Source organism: Garra rufa, chromosome 15, assembly GCF_049309525.1.
Source record: "Garra rufa chromosome 15, GarRuf1.0, whole genome shotgun sequence".
Classification (NCBI taxonomy): domain Eukaryota; kingdom Metazoa; phylum Chordata; class Actinopteri; order Cypriniformes; family Cyprinidae; genus Garra; species Garra rufa.
Window position 1 is genome coordinate 43,268,119 of NC_133375.1, and position 23,550 is coordinate 43,291,668.

At 24.3% G+C, this 23,550-nt stretch overlaps 1 protein-coding gene across 1 annotated transcript in view; it reads right to left on the minus strand.

Moving 5' to 3' along the window:
- fbxl17 (F-box and leucine-rich repeat protein 17) overlaps positions 1 to 23,550 on the minus strand; it is a 332,150-nt gene that overhangs the window by 177,957 nt on the left and 130,643 nt on the right. The window contains exon 6 of the mRNA XM_073819086.1: positions 5,968 to 6,075. Coding sequence (XP_073675187.1) covers positions 5,968 to 6,075 — 108 coding nt within the window. The remainder of the gene's footprint in view (positions 1 to 5,967; positions 6,076 to 23,550) is intronic.

The window sequence follows — 23,550 nt, forward strand, 5'->3', positions numbered from 1 at the left end:
TAAAAAAAGCATAAAAAAGTAAAAAAGCAACATAAAATAAACCAAACTATTACAAATTAAAATAAATGAAAACAAATTACAAACACTATCATTCAAAAGAACATTTTTGTCTTTTATGGATCTTATGGTATTTTAGTTAAAAACATATTTTTTTTTAAATAAAAAAAAATATTATCTTAATGATGAATTTGTTTCAGCTTTCGTCTTGTCAAGATGTTAACTGATGGACTGGAGTGGATTATTCTGGTGTTTTTATCAGATGTTTGGACTCTCATTCTGACGGCACCCATTCACATCCATTGGTGAGCAAGTGATGGAACGATGCATTTGTCAAAATCTGATGAAGAAACAAACTCCTAATTTTGGATGACCTGAGGGTGAGCACATTTTCCGCAAACTATTAAAAAAAAAAACGTAACACTTGCTGTACTTTCACATATATTTGTATAATTGTATATTTTTTCAGACTATTAGGCTTCACAAGGTTAAAACACTAAAAACGAAGCTGTTTAACTAAACGTCAATTGCTAAATGTGCTTTCTATAGTTTGCTCATTAAATGGATTGAAGTTACCAAGTGAAAGCAATTTTTCTTCTTTTATTAATATGGGCTTAAACAAACAGGTTCAGGCGCTCGGGTCAGTCCTATACGTGATCTAAAGGTCTCTGGTGAAGGAAATGTGTTTGTTTTACACTAATATTAATTATTAAAGCAACATTGATTACTCTGGACTTCATTATCTACGGAGCATACTGTGGTTAAACAAATTAAAAAACGTCCAGCTTAATTTGACATTGAGCTCGACCTGAAATGAGTTTAACAGCCCTGGTGTAAATAATAGAAATCTCATTAAAGTCTTTCTCGTTATTGCAAACGTATAAGTACATGATCCAGCAGCAGATTTAACATCATTTATCATCATTAAAAAGAAAAGAAAAGGAAGAAACATACATATATTAATTCGATTTTTAGTGTTATTGTGATACTACTATAGCTTTTAGATGTCTTATATGTGGACTATTAAAAGCCATTTCAAAGTATAAATACATAAAATATAGGTTTTTTATTTTTATTTTGCATTTATTTGAAGTTTTACTGTTTTTATAAACTGTTACGGTCCTTTTTTAGTTTCAGTTTTTGGTCAGAACATTTAAAGAAAAGCAAAGAAAAGAAAAGAAAAGAAAACAAAACAAAAAAGAAAAAAGAAAAGAAACATGCATAGATAAATTAGATTTTTAGTATTATTGTGATATTGTTATAGTTTTAGTTGTCTAAAAGCCATTTCAAAGTATTAATACTTAAAAATTAGGGTTTTGATTTTTATTTTACATTTAATTTACTATTTTTATTATCTGTGACTATCCTTTGTTTTGTTTTGTTTTGTTTTTTGTTTTAATTTTCTGTTTTTGGTCAGAACATTTAAAGAAAAGAAAAGAAAAGAAAAGAAAAGAAAAGAAAAGAAAAGAAAAGAAAAGAAAAGAAAAGAAAAGAAAAGAAAAGAAAAGAAACATGCATAGATGAATTAGTTTTTTTTTTGTATTATTAGACATAATATAATATAATAATATAAGACAACTAAATATATAACAGTATCGCAATAAAAAAAAAATAGTAGCAGATAATAATAACAATAAAACTTCAAATAAATGGAAAATAAAAAATCGAATTATTCCATGCATGTATTTTTCTAGTCTTTTTTTAAATGTTCCGACTAAAACTGAAACAAAAAATAAAATAAATAAATAAATAACAATAAAAATGTAACATTGAATTAGGTTATTAAATTTTCCTAATTAGAAATATGCATGTTTCCCCCCCCTTTTTTTAATGTTCTGACCAAAAACTGAAACAAAAAAACAAAACAAAAAAACAGTAGCAGATAATAATAACAATAAAACTTCAAATAAATGTAAAATAAAAAAATCGAATTAATCCATGCATATTTTTTCTTTTCTTTTTTTTATGTTCTGACCAAAAACTGAAAAGAAAAAAACTAAAAATTACTTTTAAAAAATAGTAGCAGATAATAAAAATAGTAAAACTTTGAATAAATGTAAAATAAAAAATTTAATTAATCCATGCATGTTTTTTTCTTTTCTTTTTTGTAATGTTCTGACTAAGAACTGAAACAAATACAATCTAAAAAATGATAAATAGTAGCAGATAATAATAACAGTAAAACTTCGAATAAATGTAAAATAAAAAATCAAATTAATCCATGCATGTTTTTTTCTTTTCTTTTTTGTAATGTTCTGATTAAAAACTGAAACAAATAAAATCTAAAAAAATAAAATAAATAAATAAATAGTACCAGATAATAATAACAGTAAAACTTCAAATAAATGTAAAATAAAAAATCAAATTAATCCATTCATGTTTTTTCTATTCTTTTTTATGTCCTGACCAAAAACTGAAAAACAAACTAAAAATTACTTTTAAAAAATAGTAGCAGATAATAAAAATAGTAAAACTTCGAATAAATGTAAAATAAAAAATCTAATTAATCCATGCATGTTTTTTTCTTTTCTTTTTTGTAATGTTCTGACTAAGAACTGAAACAAACACAATCTAAAAAATGATAAATAGTAGCAGATAATAATAACAGTAAAACTTCGAATAAATGTAAAATAAAAAATTTAATTAATCCATGCATGTTTTTTCTTTTCTTTTTTGTAATGTTCTGATTAAAAACTGAAACAAATAAAATCAAAATAAATAAATAGTACCAGATAATAATAACAGTAAAACTTCAAATAAATGTAAAATAAAAAATCGAATAAATAATCCATGCATGTTTTTTCTTTTCTATTTTTAAATGTTCCGACTAAAAACTGAAACAAATAAAACCTATAATTTTTATTTTTTTTAAATAGCAGCAGATAATAATCTTTTCTTCTTTTTAATGTTCCGACTAAAGACTGAAAGAAAAAAAACAATAACAATAAAAATGTACCTAAATGAATCAGGTCATTACATTTTTCTTAGTTAAACAAATAAAAATAAATTGGAAATAAAAATGAAAGCACATTAAAAAATTAACAAATACAATTAAAATGAAAAATATAGTAGCATTACAATGATACTAAAATCTCAAGAACTAAACACACAGTTTGAGAACAAGCCGACATTCTAAAGGTCAAACTAAAGCAATCAGGTCATGAAGTTTCCTGGCTTTGAGAGAGTCGTCATCATCATCTCACATTCTGCACGCTTCGCTCTCCTCCTCTGAGCTCAGATTGATTTATTTCATGAGCTGCTCTCTTCAGGGCTTTATAAATATAATCCACACCTGAGAGCGGCCCGGAGCTTTGATGATCTGAATAAAAAGCGTCCCTCTGGTGGAGAAGCCACTAATTTCACATTCGCAGCTCTGAAGTGGAGTGAAATGGAAATGTGTGTCCAAGGAGAGACGGAGCTGGGACTTGATTTAAATAACTATTGTGCCTGCCGATGCCACCGGCTCAATTGTAGAACGTAATGATATCTTTACCAAAACCAGAGTCAGCACTCACAGTCCTCCACAAACTTTACACAGAGATTCGCTTGACGGGACGACTACTGAATCAGCTACAGATCACTTCACATGCAGTGCAAAAACGAATGATTCATTTGAATCTGAATCTTTAAAATGACTCGTAATGCACGCATACCTCGGTGACCTTTATTGTTAACTAAAAATAATTTATACGTTAATATATACATTACAAAAAATTACTACATTCATAATTAAAATTAAACTTTAATTAAAATAAAATAAATTTGAATAATTTGAATTATTCTATATTACATAAAAAATTACAAATATTAATAAAAATAAACAAGCCTGAAAGCCTTAAAAACATTTTTTATATGTTTACATTTTTAAAGTTAAAGTACTAACATAAATAAATCTAAAACTCAAAGCTGAAAAAAAAAATAATTATTAAACCTTAAAATTAAAAAACCTTCAAAAGCTTAAAAAATTTAAAGTAGCAATATTTCACTAAAGCACTAAAATTGCTAAAAGTAAAATTGAAGTATTAAATTAGAAAGTTATATTATGTTATATTATAATTTTTTACAAATAATAATAATAATAACACTACAAAGAACAATAGCACACACAATTTAAACTAAAAATTTAATTTAAAAAATTGAGGTTTTAAGTAAAATTTAAATTAAATTAAAATGAAAACATTTAACTTGTTAATAAAAATGATTAAATTATTGTTTTGAGGTAATATTCAAACCTATTAACCTTTAAAATATATATATATATGTATATATGTATATATAATCTTTTCACAATTTGTAACTTTTTTAAAGTACTAAAATTAATAAAACTAAAGCTAAAAAAATCACATAATAACATTACTAAACCTTTAAATAAATTTTACAAAATCTAAAACCATAAATTTAAAGTAAAAATGTGTCATCAAAGCACTAAAATTGCTAAAAGTAAAATTGAAAAAAAATAGAAAGTTAAATATTAATAAATTAGAAAGTTATATTATGTTATATTATAATTTTTTACAAATAATAATAATAATAACACTACAAAGAACAATAGCACACACAATTTAAACTAAAAGTTGAATTAAAAAAAATTGAGGTTTACACTAAAATTTAAATTAAATTAAAATGAAAACATTTAACGTGTTAATAAAAATGATAAAATTATTGTTTTGAGGAAATATTCTATATTCTATATTTTAAACAAACCTATTAACCTTTAATATATATATATATATATATATATATGTATGTATGTATGTATGTATGTATGTATAAATAATCTATTCACAATTTGTAACTTTTTTAAAGTACTAAAATTAATAAAATTAAAGCTAAAAAATCTTAAGAACTGGCAAAAATCTAATTAAAAATCACATAATAACATTACTAAACCTTCAAATAAATTTTACAAAAACTAAAACCATAAATTTAAAGTAAAAATATGTCATCAAAGCACTAAAATTGCTAAAAGTAAAATTGCAAAAAAAAAATAGAAAGTTAAATATTATATTATATTATATATTTCATAAAAATATTTTTAAATATTAAAACCAAGTAGTATTGCAATTAATAAACAATATGACAATATTTCATTACTCAAATGATATTACATTATATTATAAAATTGAATTTTTACAAATAATTAATTATCATTGATAATAATAATAATAATAAATAATAATAATAATAATAATAATAATAATAATAATAATAATAATAATAATACAAAGGACAAAAGCATGCAATAAAATTAAACTAAAATTAAAACGGAAACTAAAAATATAAAATTGAAAGTACTAATATTTCAAAGCAATATAATTGAAATATAAATAAATTATAAAGTATATTATATTAGGCTATATTAAATTACAATAATATGAAATAGAATTTTTACAAATAATTAATTAATTGTAAAAATTCAGATTTATATTATTATAATATAATATATATTAAAATAAATGTAACCTTTAATGGACTTCATAGCATTTATGTTAAAATTTCAATATTATAATTATTATAATTAGTGTAAAATGTAATATAATAGTTAATATATTCAGCAGTTAATAATAATATTAGCTGGAAGTAGCATGCTGGATATAATTTGTTTATTTTAGATTGGTGCTGTCCTAGTTTGTGTCTCCAGAAGACTCCAGAAGAAAAAAATAGGGCCAAAAAACAAAACAGAAAAAGCAAGAATATCATTACCTAATAATTTCCATGCAGGCAATTAGAGCAGCTCTTTAGCTGCGCCGGTGTGTTGAAGATAGCTTTCTCTCATCAGCATGCTAATGCGCAAACAGCAGGGTGTGTTGGATCTTCAACATTTTACGATTCACCTCATTACACATTAATGAGATTTAAAAGTGAAGGCAAAATAAAAATAACTGGTCTTTGTGAAGTTGGAGGGACGTGTTGGAATCAAAGAGGCTCATTAGCAGGTGAGTCGAGGGACGGAAGAGAAGCGTGTCTTACCCGGGTGAGGTGAATGACGCCCTGAGACGTCACCGAACAGCCCATGAAGCCCACGAACTGCAGATCGGGACAGTTCTCCGCAAAAGCCTGCACCGATTTATCCGTCACCTGACAAACAGAGACATAAAAACACGTCAAAAACTGCACACTTCATATTTGTCATGCAACTTGTGCTTTGACCAGTTCTGGCAAAGTTGATCTTCTGTTTATCACAAACAAAACTTGCAGAAAACACAGAAAAGCCCTAATTTCAAACAAGGGATACAGGGGATGCTTTAAAAAAAAAAAAAGTACATTCAAAAAAATATATACACTACCGTTCAAAAGTTTGGGGTCAGTAAGACTTGTAATAGTCTTTAAAGAAGTCTCTTCTGCTCATCAAGGCTGCATTTATGTGATTAAAAATACAGAAAAAAACAGTAAAATTGCAAAATGTTTTTACGATATAAAATAATGTTTTTTATTTTAACATACTTTAAAATAGAATTTATTCCTGTGATGGAAAGCTGAATTTTTATCAGCTGTTACTCCAGTCTTAAGTGTCACATGATCCTTCAGAAATCATTCTAATACGCTGATTTATTATTAGAATGATCAATGTTGGATAATATCAACAGTTGTGCCGCCAAATATTTTTTGGAACCTGTGATTTTTTTTTTCCAGGATTCTTTCATAAATAACAAGTTTAAAAAGTACAGTGTTTAATCAAAATATAAATATTTTATAACAAATGTAAATTATTTATTATTAACTTTTAATAAACTTTTAATTATTAACTTAATACATCCTTGGTGAATAAAAGTATTAATTTCTTAAAAAAAGAAAAGAAAGAAACAATAAAAATATACTGACCCCAGACTTTTGAACACTAGTGTATATATTGAAAAAATGAATTAATTTTAATCAGAAACTATAAGGATAAAAACTACTTCTAAATATTAGGGGGGAAAAAACTTTATAGTATGTTTAATTATTTTTTAGTGTGTGTAAAAGGCATATTTACTTTAAAAAAAAAAAAAGATCACATAAACACATGTGCAAAGTATGTTATATAAAAACATAAAGCTAAATAGAAATTACAAAAAAACAATAACATATTAATTAATATAATAATAATAATCCAAATGACAAAAGCACATAATAAAATTACTAAACCTTAAAATAAATTTTAAATGAAAACTAAAAACAAATTTAATTAAAAAAATAATAATTAAATTAAAAACAAATAAATGAAAAAGTTTCAGAGGCAGAGTAAGATATTATTTCAATGAAAGACACAATAACATGCATCGGAAATAAAAAATATAAAAATAAATTTAATATAAAAAAATTGTCAAAAATCAAACATTTTAATTGTTACAAAAAACAAATAATACAATTATTAAACCTTAAAATTATGAATATTTACGATACTAAAAACATACATTTGAAGTAATGATATTTTAACCATGCATAAAAATAAATGTAAAAAGTAAAAGTAAAATTGAAATAAAATTCTGAAGTTTTTTTTAGTAAAAAAATGAAAAATTATTTCAGAGGCAGAGAAAGGTATTATTTGAATGAAAGACACAATAACATGCATCAGAAATCAAGTCAATTTCTTAATTAACAAGACACTTTATAAGACTAATTAAAAAAATATTTAAAATCATCATATTTTACACAAAATTTTTTAATTATTATTAAAATAAATAAAATAAAATAAAATAATAAAAAAAGAAATCATTTCAGATGCAGTGTAAGATATTATTTCAATGAAAGACACAATAACATGCACTGATGACAATTACAATCATAATAAAATCAGGAACATTAATTAAATTAAGTCAATTTCTTAATTAAGAACACAATTTAACAGACTTAATTTATGTTTTTATAAATTTAAAAAATCATATTTTAAATTGTAACAATTAATATTTTTCTAATATTCATATTATTTATAATGTTTATATTAAATGTGATATTTAAATCATATTTAAAATTAATTCTTATTTATAATTAAAATCATATTTGTTTAAAATATTGCACTGAATAATAAACTGATATATTTTGGACTTTAGTGTTAAATATTTTTTATTTAAATTATAATTAAATTATAATTTATATTACAATTGCAATATATATTACATTATATATTTGTTTTTATTAAACTTCTTTTTTTGGACTTGTAATATAATATTACATATTATATTATGTCTAATTTTATTATAATTATAATATAGCACTGAACAAAATACAAAGATATAATAATATCTCTAAAACTCTAATATTCATATTATAATTAGAATATTAAAATATTATAATGAGCAAAAAAATATTCATAACATAACAGAACAATACATCACACTGAATCACTAAATTGATGTAACAACTTAGGAAAATTTCAAAAATCTTGCATCCAATGAGCTGGTCTCCTCTCTTTGACCTTTGACCTTATGCAAAAGGAAGATGCATTTAATCAATTATCCCTGGCAATACAGAAACCAAATCAAATCTGTGCTGATCAAACTGAGCTGATGCCACTAATGGATGAACAAACTCAATAAGAGCAGCGGCCGTCCTCTCCGTCACCCGTCCCGGGGTCAGAGGTCAAGCGCCGCCCGTCACATTGAACACAGAGCTTAGAAATGCTGATTCTGGCACACTTTCTCCAGATTTATTTACAGCACACGGCTCGCCGATGTGAAAAACACACTGGTATTTCAGGCCGTATATCACGCGGCTTTTGCTACCTGTATCTCAAAGGTCATCTGGGCGAACGCAAGTAAGACAGAGGAGCGCAGCGGAGGAATAACACCAGCGCCTCATTCATCTTTAGACGCTTTCTTAGACATCAGGGGAATGTGGGGCTTCTAGAAGCTTCTCTGACACCTCAGTGACCCCTGCAGGACATTCATCCATCTTCACAGCCCTAAGAGTATTTGCATTGGTGCATTGTTTTCATGGCACAATAATTATCATATTATGATTTTTTTCTTGTATATATATATATATATATATATATATATATATATATATATATATATATATATATATATATATATATTATTTTATAAACGCTTATATCAAGGATAAAATAAAATAAAATAACATAAAATAAAGTAAAATAAAATAACATTAAAAAATAAAATGAACTAAAATGAAATTAAATGAATGAAATGAAAGTTCATGAGTTGCTGTGGAAATACTTCCATTTCAGGAGAAACTAATAATAAAACTTTTATATGTGTATTATTATATAAAATCTTATATCAAGGAAAACAGATCAATAAGATTAAAAAAAAAAAAAAATATGGCCCCTGTAACTTTCTTAACTGGTATGAACCATCAAATAATATTGCACTTATCTAAATAAAATAACAAAAATAAATAAAATAAAATAAAAAAGTTGGTGTTGAAAAATAAAAATAATAAAACAACAGTATCACCCAACCTAAAGTATAGTTTATTATTTTTTTGTTTATATTTATTATATATATATTTATTATATATATATATATATAAATTGATTAAATGTGCCTTTTGATTTATTAATATTTTATCAAACTATTAAAACAGAATCCAGAAAAAAAAATATATATGGAAGAAATATTGAATTTGGGGGGAAATAAATAATTAACTTTACAATTAAATAAAAAAAAAATCAATATTAAAAAAAATAACAGATACCAAAAAAATTGATTAAATGTGCCTTTTGATTTATTAATATTTTATCAAACTATTAAAACAGAATCCAGAAGAAAAAAAAAAACAAATATGGAAGAAATATTGAATTTGGGGGAAAATAAATAAATAAATAAATAACTTTACAATTAAATAAAAAAAAAAAAATTCAATATTAAAAAATAACAGATACCAAAAAAAAAAAACTAATGCATTAATGACATACAATTTTTTTTTCTTATACACTATCTGTACCCAAAAATCTAAAGAAATTAGACATTATGTTATATGTTTTGCATTGCATTATTTTGTGAGATTAATTCTCATTTACCATAATGAAAAAAAGCATAATATTTATTTATTATTGCAAAAATATTTATTTGTATTTATTTATGCAACGTCGTGTGTTTATTGATTTATACTAATTTCAATAAACAAATCACAACAAAAATTCTATAACTATAAAATTAAAAACAGACAAAAAGTATCTTATCATATTTGTAATGTTAAAGCGTCTCTTCTAAGTAAAATATAATTTCTCATTTGTGGTTTTCTTCTGGTTGTTGGGGTGAAATACGACCTGAACGTGTTTCCAATCTTCCAGTCACAAAACAAATGATCACTGTCATGATTCTGGAATTTTGATGAATGGAAATAAAGGTGCGTGAACAATTAATGTGCATGAATTATGGCTCTGGCAGGCGTTTGTTCACGTCTCAATCCACAGCCAGACCCACTGCTGTTTTACGGAGTGCACAGTGTTAAAGAGAAGAGCATGAGCTGCCAAATACAGCATGTGTCCGCATGTGAGCACAAGTTCAACTCAGATTGATTCTTTAACCTGTTTTCAGCTGATGTGTGAACAAAACATAATGAAACATTGTTAGAATGTAGCGCTTCCCATCTGATCAACTGCAGTCATTTGATACTTTTGATATGAAACAATGTTTCAGCTTTCAAATTTTGTCAGTTTTATAACATAGTTCAGTCAATAAATGTGATTTTGTGGCTCTTTGATCATTTCTTCCTCTTTAGTTACAGCAGCAAATAGAAATAGAATCAGAACTCACTATAACTGTAATGTCACATTTACCTCATTCAACAACATTCAATTTATATAATAATAAATATAAAGAAAAAAATAATGTGTTTCAATATGTATGAACAACATTTAGTTTAGGTTGAGCGATACTGGGGGGTTTTTCCCCACTGAAATGGACATTTTCCACAACAACTCAAACTTTTATTTTATATATTTTATTTTATTTTTTATTATTTTATTTTACTGATCTGTTTCTCTTGATATAATAATAAATATAAAGAAAAATATGTTTTATTATATATGAATAACATTTAGTTTAGGTTGAGCAATATTGTTTTTTTTCCCTGAAATGAACATATTTCTACAACAACTCAAACTTTTATTTTATTATTTTATTTTATTTTTATTTTATTATTTTATTTTATTTTATTTTACTGATCTGTTTCCCTTGATATAAGAATGTATTTATATAATAATAAATATAAAGAAAAATATGTTTCATTATAAATGAATAACATTTAGTTTATGTTGAGCGATATTGTTTTTTTTCCCTAAAATGGACATATTTCTACAACAATTCAAAAATTCAATCAATAATCAATAAATCAAAAGGCACATCCAATCAATTGTATCTACACATTTATTTTATGTTGTTTTATTTTATTTTACTGATCTGTTTTCCTTGATATAAGAATTTATATAATAATAAATATAAAGAAATTTATTTTTATTTTATTTTATTTTATTTTATTTTATTTTATTTTTTTATTTTGAGCAACATTATTTGATGGTTCATACCAGTAGAGAAAATTACATTTTATTTTATTTTAATTGATTTTATTTTTTATTTTAACTATCCATTTTCCTTATAACAAACAGTTATATAATATTCAATATAAATACATAATTAATTAAATATTAATAAATCAAAAGGCACATCTAATCAATTTAATTTATACTTTTTTGTATTATGGTAAATGATGCATTTCTTTTTTTTTTTTTCTTTTTTTTTCTTTATTTATTGCATTATTACAAAAAATAATTACATTTAATTATTGCATTAAAATTGTTTTTCTTTATTTTAAATTTAATATTTTTTTTATTTAAATTAATCAAAAGGCACATCTAATATATTATGGCAAATGATAATTAGAGGATTTTATTATCATGAAAAGTATGCAAAACAATGCAAACATCAAAAATAATGGATTGATTTTCTTTATGCAAAATGTATTCTTAGTGAAATTTCTTGGCAAATTTCATTAGATCACAACACGCAGAACAAAGAACAAACACAAGCAGCAAGATTTACAAAAAATAAATAAAATAAAAAGGAAAAAAAGGAACAAAAACGGCATAAAAGCAGGTGTTTGTAAAGATGAGATGTAAATCAGACAATGTGAATATTGCAGAACATGGAGCGACAGAACGATCGGTTCACAAACACATGCTAACGGCCTCTCTGACGATGCTTCTTCCTGTCAGACGGCCAATAGATTAGAGAAACGCGCGGCCCATTCATTCTCATTACTTTATTTGGGCTCGTAACAAGCCGCCGTTCTAACAGCCAATTTAGCCCTGCAAATGCGAGTCTCTAAAGCGTCCGCAGCAGGGCGTCAAAAGTGCTGATCATCCGTTTTCTCCGGCACTTCCTGTCGCCACCCACCACGCAGAGAGGCATTATGGGAGAGAGGAGCGGGGCTTTATCAATGAGATGGATGCGGGTCAGCGGGACGCTCATCTATCAGGCTAATTGTGCTGCGTCCATCTACTCGCGGGACGGAGAGATGCAGGTGTTTAGGTGCTCAACCAGTCGCTGTCATTTACAAGACTGATGGGGAAGAGCACAGAAACCTATAATGACCCCCAAAACACTCAAACTACTTCACAAGCTGCGTGCTGCTAAAACAGACCTGCGTGAACAAAGACAGACAGTCTTCTCTACATATTTAACTACTTAATAGAGACAATAAACATTAATGAGCATCAGTATAAAATACTAATTGTAAACGTATGGTATTGTAGCAACATTGCTGGAGTGCATGTGTGTTGGAAAATTTTTAATTGTTTAAATCATGTAACACGAAAAATGTAACAATAAATAAAATGAAATAAAAAATTTCAAATGATTACTGAAAAAAGACACATTTTGTTGTAAAAATGTAACATTAAATACAACTTTTAAACTAAAATAAAAAGAAATAAAACAATAACTAAAAAGTTTATTTTTTTCCATGCATGTCATAATTATTTAAATCATCAATCAAATAAAAAATTAAAATTAAAACAATTACTAAAAAAGTACCTTAAAAATGGTTACTTTTTAATTTTTTTCCCTGCATGTAATAATAATTGAAATCATTAAAATGAAAATTAAAACAATGACTAAAAAAGCACCTTAAAAATGTTTACTTTAAAATAAAAAAATTCCTGCTTGTAGCAATTATTTAAATCATAAAAATGTAACATTAAATCTTTTTAAATTAAAATAAAATAAATAAAATAATTACTGAAAAAGACGTATTTCATTATTTCTTTATTTCCTGCATGTCATAATTATTTAAATCATTAAAATGTAGCATTAATCTTTTTTATTAAAATAAAAAAAATTAATAATTACTTATAAACTGTTTAATTTTTTTACAATTTTCTTTCTGCATGTCTTAATTATTTAAATCATAAAAATGTAACATTATTGAAATAATTTTAAATAAAAATAAAAATAAAACAATTACTTAAAAAGACACCTTAATTTTTTCCTGCATGTCTTTGTTAAATTATGAAAATGTAACATTAAATAATTTTTAAATGTTTTTAATTAATATTAAAACTATTACTGAAAAAGGCACCTTGTTTTCTTCATGTCATAATTATTTAAATCATAAAAAATCTAACAATTTTTTTTAAATTAAAATTAAAACAATTACTGGAAAAAGGTACCTACATTTTTTTTTTCTTTGTCATAATTATTTAAATTAAAAAGCAGCATTAAATGCATTTTTATTAAAATAAAAATAAAAATAAAACAAATATTGAGACACATTTAAATAAATACAAAAATCATGCATGTCATAATTAATTAAATCATAAAAATGTAACACGAAATATTTTATTAAGATAAAAATGAAAACAATTACTGAAAAAGCCTTTAAAAATATTGTATGTGTTTTTCTGCATTTCTTAATTAATTAAATAATAAAAATGTAACATTAAACAGATTTTTCAATTACAAAAAAACATTTTTAAAAAAAGGACACCTTTAAAAAATATTGTATGTTTTAATTAATATATATATGTGTGTGTGTTTTCCTGAATGTCATAATTATTTAACATAAACATAAAAAACATAAAAACGTAACATTAATTAATTGTTTTTTATAGTAGGCATGGTCAAAATGTCATTATTAAACAGGTGCAACATGCATGTTTTATCTTACAGCAGTGAGATGCTAAACAATCGATATAGTGCTCAGATATATGTGTGTGTGTGTGTGTGTGTGTGTGTGTGTGTGTGTGTGTGTGTGTGTGTGTGTGTGTGTGTGTGTGTGTGTGTGTGTCTCATTAGTGTGTCTCCTCCGTCAGCATCACGCTTGTGTCACCCGAAAACAAACACCCACTCGCTCCCGTCCGCTGGGAATATTTATCAATTAACAGCGCAGCACTAATGATCAAACTCAGCATTCAGAGCAACTCTCCAACGCTGACCTTCAACACGTTCTGATTATGGAGAGTTATTTCTCAAAAATATACACATATATTTAGCAAAGCAGAATAAAAGCGACTGAATAAACATTAGGCATTAAAACGGAGTCGACCGCTGAGCATTTTAATCAAGCGTGTAATTGTGAAAACAACGCCAACACTTATTCACTACAGACACTGAGTTGAACTATTCAGGACCTTGTGAAAAATAGTTACAAAAGAAAAGTTTTTTATTTTAAAAGTTATTTTAATATTTATATCAATATTTAAATAAATAAATGAAAAAAAACATTGGACAAACTAATTCTGATTATAATAAAATAAATAAAATAACTACTAAACAAACAGCTAAATTTATGTATTTACAATTTTTAATATTTTTTTTATTTTATTTATTAAAATAAAAAAACAAACCTATTACATTAATTATATATCTAATTCTCAAAAATAATTATAATAAAATAAAATAGACTAAATAACTACTAAACAACAAACAGCTAAATTTATATTTAAAATTATATTTACAAATATTTATTTACTTATTTATATAAGCATTAGAGGATGGATATCCGAGCCGAGCCCGACGGTACCCGACGGAACCCGACGGGTCGGGCCGGGTTCGGACAGATATTTAGAAAGGATGCTCGGGTTCGGGTCGGGCTCGGTCACCTCAGCGCGATAGTGCGCCCGTGTTATAACGGCACTTTTTGCCCAGTGTGCACTGACGCTCTCATCTGTTGACATTTCCGAACGCTTTTTTTACAGTTGCTTAATAAAAGCGGGCTTTCCACACAAAAAAAGTGCATGTGTCATTAGTATGAGTGAAAAAAGAGATTTTAACTGTGTCGGGCTGGGATCGGGCTCGGACATAAATATCTGAATGCTTGTCGGGCTCGGGTCGGGTTCGGTTACTGCTCTGTCGGACTCGGGCCGGGCTCGGACAGAAAAATGCGGCCCGATCCGCACTCTAATAAGCATACAATTTCATAAACATGTCATTATTTGTTTTATTTATTTATTTTGTTAAAATGAATAACAAATCTGTTTTTAATCAATTAAAATAATTTACCTTTGAGTATCTTATGAGGATTTAAAGTAAATATTTTAGCTTTTATTTAATATTTTAATATTTATATCAATATTTAAATGAATAAATAAATAAATGAAAAAAACATTGGACAAACTAATTCTAAATATAATAAAATAAATAAAATAACTACTAAACAAACAGCTAAATTTATGTATTTAAATTTTTTTTATATTTTTTTTATTTTATTTATTAAAATAAAAATAACAAATCTATTACATTAATTATATATCTAATTCTCAAAAATAATTATATTAAAATAAAATAGACTAAATAACTACTAAACAACAAACAGCTAAATTTATATTGAAAATTATATTATATTTACAAATCTTTATTTACTTATGTATTTATATAAGCATACAATTTCATAATTTCATTATTTGTTTTATTTATTTATTTATTTTGTTAAAATGAATAACCAATCAGTTTAATCAATTAAAATAATTTACCTTTGAGTATCTTATGAGGATTTAAAGTAAATATTTTAGCTTTTATTTAATATTTTAATATTTATATCAATATTTAAATGAATAAATAAATAAATGAAAAAAACATTGGACAAACTAATTCTAAATATAATAAAATAAATAAAATAACTACTAAACAAACAGCTAAATTTATGTATTTAATTTTTTTTAATATTTTTTTTTTATTTTATTTATTAAAATAAAAATAACAAATCTATTACATTAATTATATCTAATTCTCAAAAATAATTATAATAAAATAAAATAAAATAAAATAAAATAAATAACTACTAAACAACAAACAGCTACATTTATATTTAAAATTATATTTATTTACAAATATTTATTTACTTATGTATTTATATAAGCATTCAATTTCATAAAAAAATTAATCAATTAAAATAATTTACCTTTGAGTATCTTATGAGGATTTAAAGTAAATATTTAGCTATTATTTAATATTGTAATACTTTATTTTAATATTTAAATTATTTTTTTATATTTAACAAATGAATTAAATAAATAATAACACATTGCACAATCTAATTTTCAAAAATAATTATAATTATAATAAAATAAAATAAATTACTACTAAACAACTAAATTTATGTTTGTATTTACACGTATTTATTAACTTATATATTATATAATATAAAATAAATAAACATTTCACAAAGGCACATTTTAAGGCCAATGAAATCAGTTTTATTTATTTAATTATTTAATTTATTAAAATAAAAATAACAAATATATTATATTAAATTAAAATAACTTACCTTCAAGTATCTTATCGGGATTAAAAATTGTTGAAAAAAAATATGTTATTTGTTTTCCTGCATGTCATAAGTAAGTGAAAAAAATGTAATAAATATACAAAACAAATCTAATTTATTAAATTATCTTATGGGTATTTCAAGTAAATAGTTTAGCTATTACTTAATATTTTATTTTAATATTTATATGAATAAATAAATAAATGGATGGATGGGGAAAAAACACATTGCACAATCTAAATCTCAATAATAATTATTATAATAAACTAAACTAAATAACTAATTACTAAACATCTAACAACTAAATGTATGTATTTATTTACAAATATTTATTTACTTATATATTTATATCATATAAGCAAAATATATATATATATAAAGAAAAAATAATATAATAATGAAAAAAATGGCTTATTTATTCATTTATAAATATAAGCTAACTAAATAAAGACTACACGATTAAAGCTAAACATCATCCAAAATATTCTGCTTTTATAGCCACTCTGAGCTCTTTCTGAATCACAAACCACTTTAAAATTCATCAATCATTCATAAATCAGTCTGGAAGGAGGATTGAACCCAAACAGAATGGGATGTTTCTGCTATGATACGATATCGGCAGACACACGGCCGTCTGGATGCTCATGTTAATGGGATAAACCTCATTAATAACAGCACATCTCAATCCATACGCTTTGTGTCTGATTCTTTATCGCTATTAAATCAGCAGCAGCAGACATTGAAGCAGACAGCAGAAGTGACTGAACTCAAGGGATTCACTTTCCTTTCATCATTTACACAAAAATAAATGACTAAAAATAAATGTTCAGCAGCATTTCCCAAATATGAAAAGGTGAATAATGATAACAGCTACAAAAACATAAAAAGTACCATAAAAGTTCTTTATTAAAATAGTTTTAGAACACGTAAGAAAGAAATCCTTGCAATTTTTGAACAAATGAGGGTGTGTAAATTATGAGGGAATTAACTTTATTTTTAATTGCATTTTTAATTTTATTTAATTTTAATAAAAAAAAACATATATATATTTACACTTCATTTATTGTACGCTTTAATTTTAAATACACTTAATTTATAATTTATTTGATTTTTAATTTATTTAAATTCAGTGTGTTTAAAATTAAAGCGTATATTAAATTAAGTGTAAATTATATTGTATCTGATTTTTAACTTCATTTTAATTGCATTTTTAATTTTAATGTAATTTATTTACACTTGTATTGTATTTAATGTAATGTAATGTACATTAAATTAAGTGTAAATTATATTGTATTTGATTTTTAACTTCATTTTAATTGCATTTTTAATTTTATTAAATGTTATTGTAATTTATTTATACTTAATGTAATGTTGATTTTATTTAATTTTAGTTAAAAAAAAAAACATATATATATATATATATATATATATACACTTCATTTAATGTACGCTTTAATTTTAAATACACTTAATTTATTTTATTTTATCATTTATTTGATTTTTAATTTATTTAAATTCAGTGTATTCAGTGCATTAAATTAAGTGTAACTTATATTGTATTTGATTTTTAACTTCATTTTAATTGCATTAATTTTGTGTAATTTTAATGTAATTTTTTTACACTTCATTTAATGTACACTTTATTTTTTTAAATACACTTTATTTTATTTTATTATTTTATTTTATTTTTAATTTCTTTAAATTAAAGCGTATATTAAATTAAGTGTAAATTATATTGTATTTGATTTTTAACTTCATTTTAATTGCATTTTTAATTTGATTTCATTTTAATCAAATTTATTAACACTTAATTTAATGTTGGATGTGGGTTACCAAGTCTAATATAATTTATTTACACTTTATTTAATGTACGCTTCAACTTTAAATACACCTAATTCATTTTATTTAATAATTTTTTTTTTTTTTAAATGAAGTGTATTTAAAATTAAAGCGTACATTAAATTAAGTGTAAACTATATTGTATTTGATTTTTAACTTAATTTTAATTGCATTTTTAATTTTGTGTAATTTTAATGTAATTTGTTTTACACTTCATTTAATGGACACTTTAATTTTTTAAATACACTTTATTTCATTTAATAATTTTATTTGATTTTAAATTTCTTTAAATTAAAGCGTACATTAAATTAAGTGTAAATTATATTGTATTTGATTTTTAACTTCATTTTAATTGCATTTTTAATTTGATTTAATTTTAATCAAATTTATTAACACTTAATTTAATGTTGGATGTAGGGTTGCCAAGTCTAATATAATTTATTTACACTTTATTTAATGTACGCTTAATTTTAAATAAACCTAATTCATTTTATTTAATCATTTTTAATGAATTGTATTTAAAATTAAAGCGTACATTAAATTAAGTGTAAATTATATTGTATTTGATTTTTAACTTAATTTTGATTGCATTTTAATTTTATTTATTTCAATGTAATTTATTTACACTTCATTTAATGTACACTCAAATTTTTTAAATACTCTTAATTTATTTTATTTAATCATTTTATTTTAGTTTTAATTTATTTATATTAAGTGTATTTAAAATTTAAGTGTACATTAAATTAAGTGTAAATTATATTGTATTTGATTTTTAACTTCATTTTAATTGCATTTTTAATTTTATTAATTTTTTTGTAATTTATCTGCACTTAATGTAATGTTGGATGTAGGGTTGCCACGTCCACATTTTTTCCACATAACTTGGGCAACCTTTAAACTTTTGCCATGTTAATTTTTCCCGTAAGTTAAAGGTTTGAAATATTGCATAAATAACATTTGATTGCACTTTATTTGCACTTTACTTCATTTTATTTAAAAAAATTTTATTTAATTATTTAATTTTTAAATCTAATAGAATTTATTTACACTTAATTTAATGTACACTTTAATTTTAAAGACACTTAATTTATTTAATTTAATCTTTTTATTTGATTTATTTATTTAAATTAAGTTTATTAAAGCGTAAATAAAATTTAGTGTAACTTATATTACATTTAAAAATGTTCAGCAGCCTCTATTTCCCAAATATAAAAAGTGAAAAATGATTCTAACAGCTCTGAAAACATACTTTTTATCATTAAAGTTCTTTATGAAAATCTACTTTTGTGTTTTAGAACACGCAAGAAAGAAACGCATAAAAAAAAATTTAACAAAATGAGGGTGTGTAAATCATGACGGAATTATTTTGGGTGGATTTATTTTTGATATATATCCCCATATTTCATTCAAAGTGCTGGTTTGGCCAACAGCAATGTTACAGAATAGTTACAAATATTTTAATGAGTGACAATTAAATGTCAGGAGTACAGTGAAGTTCTCGTCTGCGTTAGACTGACGCGAGTCAGACGGTAATTAATTGTGGTTGAGGGTTATGGGAAACGCCTGGCTTTCATTTTTTAGGGCGTAACGAGTTACTCGTGACTAAAACATCTGTTCACCCTTCGTCACATTCCCTCCACGGTTAATCAGCTCTAAAACTGCACAAATGCACTTATTATTATTATAAAATTAAGATTTTAGAATGTATTAAGATTATAATTTTTATATTATATATTTTTTTATTATTATTTATTGCATTGCATTTATTTTTAGAAATGTAATGTATGCATTATTTAATTTCATTTTTATTTGATTTAATAATTAAATAGTTTTTAAAATCTTATTATAATTTTATTTATTTGCACTTTAAATTAAATTTAATGTACAACATTTCATTTTATTTGAATTTTTCATTTAATTATTAATTTTTTTAATTCAATATAATTTATTTACAGTTCATTTAAATGTACATTTTTATTTTAAAAACACTTAATTGTTTTATTTAATAATTATATTTGATTTTGAACTTGCATTTTTAATTTAATTTTATTTTAATTTAGCATTGGATGCAGGGTTGCCAAGTCCATATTTTTTCCACAAATTTTGCTACTTTTAAAACCATTGCAGTGGGGTGAGCTTTGTCACGCAGACCTGGCAACCCTGCAGAACAGACTCTCATTTTAGAATTGTAGCTTGTTTTTTTCAACCGAGTTGTTTACATAACTCCATCTAATTTTAATTTTATTATTATTTTTTTTATTTAATTATTTATTTGCACTTCACACTTAATGTACACTATTTTAAATTTTAATATTTTTATTTTTATTTAAAATACACTTAATTTATTTTATTTAATCATTTTATTTGATTTTTAACTTCACTTTAATTGCATTTTAATTTGATTTAATGTAATTTGTTTACACCTAATTTAATTTAATGTTATCGCTGCAGAGCAGACTCTTTCATTTTAGGATTGTAAATTTACTATTTAATTATTTAATTTTAATATCATTTATTTACACTTAATTGTATGTACACTTTAATTTTAAATACACTTATTTTATTTAATAATTTTATTTGATTTCTAACTTGTGCTTAACCTAATGCTTGTACAGAAATATTTTGCATTCTACCTATGATAAAATTGCACTAGATGTTTTGTGAAGGAGTGCCACTCTTAGGCCTACACTTAATTTAATTTAATGTATACTTAATTTTATTCGATTTTTATTTTATTTAATAATGCAATTTAGTTTTTATCTAATTTTAAATTTTAATTATATTACATTACATTTAATTTAACGTACAAAATTTATTTTTTAATAAATAATTAAATAAAAATTCAAATAAAATGTAATAAAGCGTATATTAAATTACATGTAAAGTGCAAATAAAGAATTTAACTATCAAATAAAAATATAAAAAAAATTAAGTATAAATTAAATTTAATTAAGTGTAGGCCTACCAGTGGCCCTCCTTCACAAACGCTCACAGAGCATTTTTATCATACATAGAATGCAAAAAAAATTCAATATAAACATTTAAGTCAAATGTAATGTATGTTCCCTAAGGGATTAATCAACACATGGCAACAGTTTAAAAGTAGCCCAATTTTGTGGAAAAAATGCAGACTTGGCAACCCTATATTTGACACCAAATTAAGTGTAAATAAATTAAATTAAATTAAAAACTAAATTAGAAATGCGTTTAAAATAAATAAAAAAATAACATTAAATAAAATAAATGTATGTAAAAGTAAAGTGTACATTAAATATAGTGAAAAATAAATTGTATAAATTAAAATAAAATAAAGTGTACATTACATTAAATGTAAAGTGTGAACTGTTTGACTGGCATGGATGAGTTTTGTCACGCAGACCTGGCAACCCTGTCTGTATGCAGCAGCGCAGAAGCTTTCGGTTTAGAATTGTGGCATACATTTTTCAACAGAACTAAATGATTTTATTTCTATAAAAAAGCAGTACAACAGTGTGTGCAATGTGAGCGGTGCTGTAGTGGGTTAGTAATGTAATCGGTTTACGACCAAACATCGCATAACATTAGCTATGTTTCCATCCAAAAATGCGAACTTAACTTATGCGCAAAACTGGAACATCGCATAAAACATTTGCGCATAAAGCAGCGTTTCCATTCCAACAAGACAAAGAGAACAAAATCGTCACTTGCTGACAAACTTCCACTAAATATCACTAAGAAAACTAGGATAAGTCACCGAAAACAATCATTGTCATATAAATATAATTAATGGATGAGATTGTAGTAGGGATGTGACGGTAAGGAAATTATCCCACCGGTTAATTGACGTGACAATGCAGGCAATACCGTTATCAACGAGGAGGGTAGTTCGTTAGAGTTCGTTAAAGTTTTCCCACATTCCCACGTTTTTTTTTTTTTTTCGTTTTTAAATAGCTTGTAAATGCCCGTGCATGAGCATTTTACTTTTACTTTCGAATTAGCTGCAATTCGTCGTCAATTGATTGAATGGACGACAACAAAACAGTACGACAAACTCACTTAGTCTATATTAAACACAGAATTATTAATTTATTAACCAAAATAAAATAACTGTTAAGTAATTTACTGAAAGTGTAATTATAAAAAAAATTACACTTATACTGAAAATCAGCAAACACGATGGAATAAATAAGAATCGAATGTTCTTCCAATGAGCTTCCAAAATCACCTTTTAGATAAACGGCTGCAGCCAACAGGCCTTTTTAAAATCCAAAATATTTTTAAAATAGGCGGTTTTGCATGTGATGAATTAAATCGGACTCCTGCCGCGGATCTGTGAATGATCTAAATGATTTTTATTACTATAAAAAAAATCTAAATGTGGTGGGCAAGTGACAAAACTGGTGAAGGAAACATTTCAGAATGACCAATACAACATTTCTGATGCTGTGCAACAAGATGGGTCCGCTGGTTAGTCGAGTTATCCCGTTCCAGCGTGCAATCACATGATGTTTTTAATACGCATGGAGGAATTTATTCGGTAAAAGTGTTTCCATCGTAGTTTATGCGCATTTTTCCTTATCGGATAAAAAGTTTATCCAACTCAGTTGTGCGCATACGTTTTCTATGCGCATTTTCAGAATTTATGCGCATTTTTGCGTTTCCATCCAGAGATTTTTCGGTAACACTTTACAATAAGGTTCATTAGTTAACATTAGTTAACCACATTAGTTAACATGAACTAATAATAAACTGCACTTATACAGCATTTATTAATCTTTGTTAATGTTAATTTCAACATTTACTAATGCATTATTAAAATTTTGTTAACATTAGTTAATGCAATGTAAACTAACATGAACAAACAATGAACAACTGTATTTTCGTTAACTAACATTAATGAAGATTAGTAAATACAGTAACAAATGTATTGCTCATGGTTAGTTCATGTTAGTTAATACATTAACTAATGTTTAACTAATGAACCTTATTGTAAAGTGTTACCGATTTTTCTTAATGCGATATTCCAAA